The following is an 11,072-nucleotide window of genomic DNA, read 5'->3' on the forward strand; positions in this document are numbered from 1 at the left end:
TGCGTAACGGCTTATGGGGTATAGGGTATACACATTTGTTACAGTTTATTACAAGGGGGGAGAGGGTGGCGTCTGAATTGTTACATAAAAAAAATATTAAAATGAAATAACAAAATAGTCCCTTGACTTTTGCGGGTCCAACTTTTGCAAAAGGGCTATATCACTCGTTTTCAAAAAAAAATAATTAAAAAAAAAAAAATGTAAAAATACGTCTTATTTATATTTTGTTCTCAACAACACGTTTTTTTTCCGGCGGCCGATGGAAATTGTAAGTATTGGGGAAAAAAAATAATACGTCAAGGTAGCGCTTAGGAATTTGATAATTGCCACGTCATTTTTAGAGAAACCATATTGAATAATGTAATCACTGAAAATGATAAATTGTCGCTACTAAAATTATTTTTTTAATTATGTTACTCTACTCGGGGGGGGGGGGGGAATTGAGTTTTGTTGCGATTCGTTACGATGGAAGAGAGGGGGGGGGGTAAATAAAACGGGGATTTTAGGCGCTACATGATATCTATGTCCACATCACAAGGTCCTCAGGGTGTGCAAAGACCTTCCTTCAGGGAACAGTACCAGCAGGAAGAAGAAGAGAAAAATAAAGGGAAGGTTGCATCAACGAATGAACGGGCATTTTGTTGGCGTATTCCTATCCAAGAAAAGTGTAATGTGTTTTGTGAGTTGCGGTTGGCATTTCTTGTATGGTGCCTCAACGGTCCAACAAGCTTGGAATAGGTGATAGCTGAATAACTGAGCGTTCCCTTAAGTTACTGCGTCTATTGGAGGGTTATTTTTCCTTTTTGGTTTTAGTAATTAGCATCACATGCTCCATTTTAAATTGTATTATAATTCAAAGCTTTAAAACGAATTTAGCGGCAGATAGTTTCATCGTTGCATATAATTTTCACTATGTCTGTGTATGAGAAGTCTTGCTTTTATCATATCTTTTCATACATCTGCACATTATGTATATAGTAGAAACTTTATCTGATTATTTTTTACTATGATGGTTAATGATTACTATTTTTATTTAAATACCCTTAATTGCATCATGGAGAGCAATAGCAAAAATAAAAACTTTTGCGAGCGCTTCTCTCACGAAACAATAACTGATTTATAAATATTTTTTTATTGCATTAAGAAGAGAATATGTTTCCTTGAAGTATTTATTATAAATTATTTTCGCTTAAAGAAATAATTTATTTATCTCCCTTGCAACGCGGACTGTATGAAGTTGATTCAATTTGATCTTTTCATATTTATGCATAATGTGCTCAGCGGCCCGCGATGATTTCCACTCTAGGGGTGAGTCCACTTTGCCCGGAGGTAACTATCGATCCCTTACAGACAACTTAACCGACCATGTACAGAGAACGTGTTGGCGCGACGTATCGATTATGAAAGGCGTATTGACCAGTACAAATATTTAGTAATAAACAGTCGATCGGATTCTTGGAACAAAGTGACTACAGTTCTCATTATAAATGTATTCTTATTTAGATATAATGTTAAAACGAGAGTTCATTGAAATCTGTTTTTAAGGAAGATATATTACTGCTTACTATTGCCATCCAATAAATAAGTTGTTTCCATTCGTTGTTATGTATATGGGGTATAAAAGGAGACTGATATATTTGTGCAAGCCTAATAACAGACAAAAATTCTTTGACAAATGCAACTTAGGTTCGGTATAGATATTAAAATGCATTAACAATGGATAGACAAAGAAGACTCTGATTTCGACAAATTTAACAGTGTTTTGAAAGACAAAGAAAACAATTTAATAAAGGCGAATAAATACAATTTTCACAAGGCATTTTCTTCGACTCCGCAGTCTGCCTTCCTTACAAAAATGGCAGCACACTCTTTACATATAGCAATTTTTGTGTCAATACTAGCTTACTGCCCGGATATAACAGAGTGTCAGATGACTGGAATACTTACAGCTGATTTTAAACCGTATCCAAACGTAAGCACATTAGGACAGGTGATAAACCAAGGAAGCAACTTCTCCAAACTGTGGTGCGCCTTTCTGTGCCTGTCTAGTCCAGACTGCACTGGGTTCAGATACCAACAGAGTTGTGAGATTGTGGACAACAACGTCAATACAAGTTTCTTGAATTTCTCCAGCGGCGATGACGTGTTGAGGAAGCGGAAAGTCTTCCTTCGAGAGCTGAGCTATAACTCTGTGAATTTAACGTCGTATCAACTCTCGAAAATACCGTCAAGAGTAGTTTTAGGTGATATGGTAAGTCCTATAGCTTACAATAAGTAAAATAGTTGTGTTTTTTTCCTTGTCTAAGTTAACTAATTCATAGGAGGAGCCTTGAACTGGAACTTAGGTGGATAGTTCCCCTTTCAGACATTGTGGTCTAAAGGGCAGATGATGTAAAAGTCTTCTGTTTCTGTGGCCTACGGTTAACAAGGGTGTCACGTGGCCAGCATAACGAGGAACCGCCTTTACCTTTCACAACTAATGTCACAGCTGGGTGGACTCAGTGGCGCCCAAAGATCCCGAAATAAAAAAATCCTAGACTTCACCAGGATTGAAACCCCATGACCCGGTTCGGAAGCAAAGCGCTTTACCGCTCAGCCACACCCAGAAAAAGCTCTAACAATTTTCTGATAACTTTGACAGAAAATGTACATGTTTTTGAAAAAAAAATTTACTACCTGATTGGCTATTCTAATCATCTTAAAATCAAAATTGGTCTATATTGAACAAAAGTCAGTGGAAATTTCAGCATTTAATAGGTAAAAAAAAATAAATAAAAAATAGCATGTAGAAATCATTACCCATACAGCTAATATTAGTTGGTGGCGATACACGTCTGTATAGTATAATTATATTATTTACAAATCACTGTTACGTCGACCACCTTTAAGCTCATCCAAATAAGACTGTCTTTCGCATAAGCTCATCTCCCATACGGGATATTTGCGCTACCCAGCGTAACTGTCGGACCAAAAGAAGTCCCTCTATACCAATGATGCTCAACCTAATTCGCCCTGCGGGCTATTTTAATTTCCGTCATTCGTGTCGCGGGCCACATGAACGAAAAAGTAACGAATTGACATTGACTTGAATTTGAAAATATTTTATTTGAAATCATTGGATCTAGTTACATTCTAGTACTAACATTAATGAATTGGATATTTGAACTTATCTCTTATTCACGAGCTTTACAAAGACTCATTTTCTTTTTCGAGTAAATATTCCCATCGATCCTCCAATCTGTAGGCGTAGTTAAACTATCTTTTATTCGCGGCTTAAATCAAGATTGTCGCCATATTTGTTTTCTAACTCGGTTTTCATGTTTTTCTTCTTAAAACAGACGCATTTTCTTTACAAATCAACTATGTTGGCTTATTATCGTGTTCCCCAAAAGTAAAGGTCTGTTAACTTTTTCAGGTAGATTCTAGGCCTACATTTAATAAGCGTAAAAATATTAAAGGTCATGGTACCAATTAATTCAAGAAAAATTAAGGGCCCAATCGTTGGTAAAGATACATAAGTCAATATTTTTTTTGGATGGGGGATGTTCCACACTTTGTGCCAACATTTCGGCGGGCCGGATGGAACCACGTTGCGGACCGGATCTGGCCCGCGGGCCATATTTTGGGCATCATTGCTCTATACTGTCCTTACCGGCGTTCGCAAGTACATCGATATTTGTTGTGCGGTCTTGCCACCGTATGTCCATGATGGAGCGCAAGGATCTTTGATGAAAGCATTCAAGTAGTAGTTGCTTTCTGTATAGTGTCCATGTCAGATTCATATAGAAGAGTTGAGAAAAACAGTAGGCATACGGAGCGATTTGTTGCGCCAAACACTCGCCCGAAAGCGTCCAAAAGCGCTACTGGCCCTGGCCAGATGGTTATCAACTTCTCTTGAAAGCGAGGCGTCATTTGACACTACACTACTTAGATATGTGAAGTGGTCTACCACGTTAGAGACTGTCCGTTTACGGTGATCTTTACTGCTGAGTATGTATGGGTGACTTCTGGAACATGACCTCTGTTTACCCGAGGTTTAAAGATAAACCGAAAGAAGCGGCGGCGTATGCAAATTCGTTGACCGCATTCTGGAGATCATGTTCATTGTGAACTAGCAATGAACAGAGCTGCCCCAGGGAAACGTTTTCAAGACAAGCCGAGGCGCCAACTTGTCTTGGTTGACATAAGAGAGAGCGCCTGGAGACAGCTGGAGGTCACTCACAATGGTCGCAGGATACACATTTGTAACCAAAATAAAATCCGCTGCCGAGGACAGACGCAGACGACGAAAAGAAAATCTAAATCGACCACCTGCGGACAATGGTTATGCTTGCCCTGAAAGTGGGAGAAAATATGTAGGTCGCAGCTGGGGCTGCGTATCCACGGGAAATACTGCATCCCTCATTAATCTTCAGACTCGAGGACAAGCCTTATTTTTTTCTAAATACACAGCATTTAACAATGCTACCCGTATCAATGTCGATATAGTCACTGAGAGAGTTTTGGAAACAATTAAACGTAATAATAATATAAATAAAGGGAAGCGTAAAAGTTATTAGAGTATAAACGGAGCTATCAGAATAGCTAATCGACCTAAATCCATTATTTCAAATAAAAACATTTGTTTGTAGGCCTTCATATATATAGATCTATCTCTAAAGTCTAGATACTATTATAATAGATGCAGACATACTATTATACGAGTGAATTCAAGGGCTCAAGAAGCTTGTTTATTAGTGTACATTAGTATATTTAATTCCCCCCATATAGCGCCTCCTGTAGGCTTTCCAATCATAGTATGTTTACATGGGGAGGAGGATTAGAGAGTCGGCGTGCGTGCGTGGTGTCCCGCAAGGTTGGGCGAGTAGATAATTATATATACCGATAGTTAAATGTAATTATTGTCCTTAGAAAGAAAGATACAATAGATTGTGTAAACTGATATCTAGGTAATCTTCTAAATTACAAAACGATGTACGCTTATTATGTGCCTCTTGGGACATCCATTTATTTCACCGAGATTCGAACCCAGGACCCCAGGTTCGGAAGTCAAGCGCTTAACCACTCAGCCACAGCGTCCCCTACCCGGTCATTAGTGAAATTGTATGTTACTTTTTTGCTTTCTACATTTATATTTTGTATTTGATTGAAATATAGATAATCTTAACACAAATCCAATGAGGATCAATGAAGCAGATTTCTCCTTAAGTCTTACAAAAATAAAATCTATTTGAAGGTTTCTCATCGTGAATGAAGTGATTGCATTGTTTGTCTACTTGTATATTACAAAGTAATCTTTTATTACGATAGGACTTGATTTCAATTTTCAGGTCTACTTAAAAGCAAAATTACTGAAGCATAGCGATGTCAGAGTGACACTTTTTGAGCAGCTGGACCAGAGCAACATAACCTACGAGTTCCGGGCCAGGTGTTCGACCTCCGCCTGCAAGACCAAGTATGTGACCATCAGCAACAAAATGAACGGGATGTGGAACACAACCATCTACAGCAACACCCCTGCCTACACCCTGTCGGTCGACGAAACCTTCGAGTATCACATGCTGGTGACGTCACAGGGGCTGGTCACCTTCTTGAAAAACGTGTTCCTCTACACGCTCAGCACCCAGATGTCGTTCGCTAATGCTAATTATATCACCATAAGCGGCTCTATCGCCGTGGAGGAATTTAGTATGTAGCTAGAGTTTTAAAATTTTTTTTATTTTTCCACACATTTATGTTGTAGGTAAAACCTTGCCATTAAAGTATTTAAGCGATATTAAAAACCAAAAAAACAACAACAAAAAAATATATATATACGCTCAAGTAAAACGGTCTGATTTACCTGTCCATAGTAATGCAAAGAATAGTTAATTTATATATAATTAGAAAGACGGTAAACAGATCGTGTGTGGCTCACCTACAGACCAAAACAGTGATTTTTCACACATTTATGTTAAATCTTGCAATTAAATTATTTAGCGATATTTTAAAAAATACAAAAAAAAAAAAAACAACGTTTAATGAAAACAATCTGATTCTCCTTTTTTATGCAAAGAATAATTTTGTATATATTATTATGGCTTTTAATATAGCGCTACTTACATGTTTAGAGCGCTTTTGGTCCAATCTCATTTGTGGACCAGAGGGAGTATCTAGGAGTTGGTTTTCCGTTTAGGCGCTCAATAAACACAATTCTGCCCGAGTCGGGTGTCGAACCTCGATCCCCCTTCTAGGTAGCCAAGTTCAAGCGCACTTGGCCACTCGACCACGCTTCCCACGAAGGAGAAAGACGGTAAACAGATCTACTATGGCTCACCAATGGTTCAATAGACCAAAACAGTGATGTCCAACCTAGTTCGGCCTGCGGGCCATTTTAATTTCCAACACTGGTGTCGCGAGTCTCATGACCGAAAATGTACAACAACGTATTGAAATTGACTTAAAACAATTTTTATTAGAAACTTGTGGATCTAATACTTTTATTAATTAATGGGATCTCTAAAAGTATTTTTTTTGTTACGCATTTTTTAAACAGCCAAATATTATTTATAAATCAAATGCGTTGGTTAAGCTTGGCTTAGTATCATGTTACACACAAAAAAAAGTAAAGATCCGTTCACCTTTTCCTGGTAGATTCTACACTGGTTAACTACTTACGGAGTCTATCAATCCTTCGATTTTAAATGTTAAACGGTCATGGTTTCCACGTTAAAGTCATGGTTCCAATGATACGGGTCATGGTTCAAATCCTTCAGAGAAAGAGTTAGGGCCCTTACGTAGATAAGATGCATTTTTCAACCTTTTTATTATTATTATTATTTTTTTTTTGGAAAAGAGGGGAGGTATAAAATACACTTGGTACCGATGTTTCAGCGGCCGGACAGAGCCACATCGTGGGCCGGATCTAGGTGGTGGGAGGTATTTTGGGCTACACGATTATAGAACAGGTGAAGGTTATATAAATGTATACACAAATATATTGTTAAAGAAGGATTAGGAATAAGTTTAGTTATTTGTTTCATAGAAAGGGAAAGTATTGACTTAGAGACAATGACGCGACTAGTAAAAACTAGACTAGGATTTGAAAAAGAATAGTTAAATGTAAACAGAATACTGTTGACGGTTTTAGAGAGAGGCACATTTGTTGACGTATAGATTTAGCTTGACGACATTCGACGATTCACTTCGTTATTATAAAACTTCTCGTTCGACATTCACCACTAGGGTCGACTACATTATCTCTTTGACTTAGCTGCATCAGACACTTCGCTCAATGAAGATTTAAAGGTTTCAGAGGGGAATCTTTACTACTTTGCTTTTTGTAATCATTTAGCGTTGATAATCTGTTTACTCTGCCCCCCCCCCATCCCCCAAAGAAAAAAAAGTTGCGCCAGATTTGTTGTTTTTAGTAATTGCTAGCAATGTCTCTGTTCATACAGTATTATGTTATAAAAATGTTTACAGAATGTAAATACAATCTAAAAGAAAATAAGTATTCTTTGTAAGTTTTTTGTATGTTTGTTTCATGTTTCAAAATTTCCCAATTTCTATATTCTTGATGAATTTTCTGCTCATCTCATCTCATTTCATCATCTTATCATCTCATCATTTCATCTCATCTCATCATCTCAGCATCTCATCATCTTATCATCTTATCATCTCATCATCTCATCTCATCATCTCATCTCATCATCTCATCTCATCATCTCATCTCATCATCTCATCTCATCATCTCATCTCATCATCTCATCTCATCATCTCATCTCATCATCTCATCTCATCATCTCATCTCATCATCTCATCTCATCATCTCATCTCATCATCTCATCTCATCATCTCATCTCATCATCTCATCATCTCATCTCATCATCTCATCTCATCATCTCATCTCATCATCTCATCTCATCATCTCATCTCATCATCTCATCTCATCATCTCATCTCATCATCTCATCTCATCATCTCATTATCTCATCTCATCATCTCATCTCATCTCATCTCATTATCTCAGCATCTTATTATCTCATCTCATCATCTCATCTCATCATCTCATCTCATCATCTCATCTCATCATCTCATCTCATCATCTCATCTCATCATCTCATCATCTCATCTCATCATCTCATCTCATCATCTCATCTCATCATCTCATCTCATCATCTCATCTCATCATATCATCTCATCATCTCATCTCATCATCTCATCTCATCATCTCATCTCATCATATCATCTCATCATCTCATCTCATCATCTCATCTCATCTCATCATCTCATCTCATCATCTCATCTCATCATCTCATCTCATCATCTCATCTCATCATCTCATCTCATCATCTCATCTCATCATCTCATCTCATCATCTCATCTCATCATCTCATCTCATCATCTCATCTCATCATCTCATCTCATCATCTCATCTTATCTCATTTTATCATTTTATCATCTCATTATCTCATCTCATCTCATCATCTCATCATTTCATCTCATCTCATCATATCATCTCATCATATCATCTCATCGTATCATCTCATCATCTCATTTCATCATCTCATCTCATCATCTCATTATCTCATCTCATCATCTCATCATCTCATCATCTCATCATCTTATCATCTTATCTCATCATCTTATCTCATCATCTCATCTCATCATCTCATCATCTCATCTCATTATCTCATCTCATCATCTCATCTCATCATATCATCTCATCATCTCATCTCATCATCTCATCTCATCTCATCATCTCATCTCATCATCTCATCTCATCATCTCATCTCATCATCTCATCTCATCATCTCATCTCATCATCTCATCTCATCATCTCATCTCATCATCTCATCTCATCATCTCATCTCATCATCTCATCTCATCATCTCATCTCATCATCTCATCTTATCTCATTTTATCATTTTATCATCTCATTATCTCATCTCATCTCATCATCTCATCATTTCATCTCATCTCATCATATCATCTCATCATATCATCTCATCGTATCATCTCATCATCTCATTTCATCATCTCATCTCATCATCTCATTATCTCATCTCATCATCTCATCATCTCATCATCTCATCATCTTATCATCTTATCTCATCATCTTATCTCATCATCTCATCTCATCATCTCATCATCTCATCTCATTATCTCATCTCATCATCTCATCATCTCATCATCTCATCATCTTATCATCTTATCTCATCATCTTATCTCATCATCTCATCTCATCATCTCATCATCTCATCTCATCATCTCATCTCATCATCTCATCTCATCATCTCATCTCATCATCTCATCTCATCATCTCATCATCTCATTATCTCATTATCTCATCTCATCATCTCATCTCATCATCTCATCATCTCATCTCATCATCTCATCTCATCATCTCATCTCATCATCTCATCTCATCATCTCATCTCATCATCTCATCATCTCATCATCTCATCTCATCTCATCATCTCATCTCATCATCTCATCTCATTATCTCATCTCATCATCTCATCTCATCATCTCATTTCATCATCTCATCTCATCATCTCATCATCTCATCTCATCATCTCATCTCATCATCTCATCTCATCATCTCATCTCATCATCTCATCTCATCATCTCATCATCTCATCTCATCATCTCATCTCGTCATCTCATCTCATCATCTCATCTCATCATCTCATCATCTCATCATCTCATCATCTCATCTCATCATCTCATCTCATCATCTCATCTCATCATCTCATCTCATCATCTCATCTCATCATATCATCTCATCTCATCATCTCATCTCATCATCTCATCTCATCATCTCATCTCATCATCTCATCTCATCATCTCATCTCATCATCTCATCTCATCATATCATCTCATCTCATCATCTCATCTCATCATCTCATCTCATCATCTCATCTCATCATCTCATCTCATCATCTCATCTCATCATCTCATCTCATCATCTCATCTCATCATCTCATCTCATCATCTCATCATCTCATCTCAATCTTAAATTTTGCATAATTATTTCTTTTACCTGACAACATAAGAATCATAAAAAAAAAAACAACATTGACTATTTAATTAAATATTGGTAATTAATTTTTTTTTGTTCGGTATCTGAAACAAGGGAAACAAACTTGACTTAATAAAGTGGTGGTTTAAGCTAAATTTTTCCAATTATAGGTCGCAGCTTAAAGTAACTTTAAAACATAGATAACTACAATCTTCCTTTTTTAGAAGCACCTCACAAGCAGAGTTGTAAATATGTCGGCTTGAGAAAGTTTGAGCGAAGAATTCGAATTTACGTCTTTCCTTTTATATATATATAGAAACGCTTTAAAAAAGCGATTACGGTAACATTCACCCAAAGAATCCTTTCTTTCTTCCCCCTGTTCCCCCTCTTAAAGTGGTGCAAATAAGTGATACGATCATAGCGTATCGAAAAAGTTAAAGCATGAAATAGCGCTAAAGAAAAAAAAATTGGTAGAAACATATCTAATCGCACAGATTTATTGTTGTCGGTCTAGATCAGGGGTTCTCAACCTGTGGGTCGCGACACCCTTGGGGGTTGATTGACCATTTGCCAGGGGTCGCTTAAGACCATCGAAACTATGGATTGTTATTTTATTGCCTACTCTTCTATTTCTGTATGTTTATGTCGGTTGGGGGAGGGGAGTGGTGTCGTGGCAGATTGGGGGATTGTAAAAAGGGGTCGCCGAGCTTAAAATGTTGAGAACCGCTGATCTAGATATATTACAAATTTATTTATGTGTGATGCAAACTCATTGATACAATTACGCTTCATGTAAGATTTGTATTTGTATATATTCTTCTTGTTTTTTTAACGCAAAATTTGTTAACAGAATAATATACAGGAGTTGGTAGAAATTCGACCGTTTGAGCATATGTTGAAAAAGTTGAGAAGAATCTCATTTTGCAAAGTCTTCTTCAAAAAGTGTTAAGCCGATAGACGCATCTCACCAACACGTTGTGGATTTTAAATGTAGGCCTAAAAATGTATATAAAAATTTCTTTTATTTAAAAACATTTTTTTTTAAACCTGGATAGCAAATACAACAA

The 11,072-nt window shown here is 36.9% G+C and overlaps 1 protein-coding gene across 1 annotated transcript; it reads left to right on the forward strand.

The window, feature by feature from the left end:
- The first annotated feature begins 1,372 nt into the window (after window positions 1–1,372).
- LOC129922490 (uncharacterized) lies at window positions 1,373–6,173 on the forward strand. Its single transcript, XM_056008916.1, has 2 exons — window positions 1,373–2,251; window positions 5,331–6,173. Exons 1-2 carry the CDS (start codon window positions 1,856–1,858, stop codon window positions 5,694–5,696), a joined length of 762 nt encoding a protein of 253 aa, XP_055864891.1. The 5' UTR covers window positions 1,373–1,855; the 3' UTR covers window positions 5,697–6,173.
- The last annotated feature ends 4,899 nt before the right edge of the window (window positions 6,174–11,072 follow it).

The sequence above is a fragment of the Biomphalaria glabrata genome, chromosome 13, assembly GCF_947242115.1.
Source record: "Biomphalaria glabrata chromosome 13, xgBioGlab47.1, whole genome shotgun sequence".
Taxonomy (NCBI): Eukaryota; Metazoa; Mollusca; class Gastropoda; family Planorbidae; genus Biomphalaria; species Biomphalaria glabrata.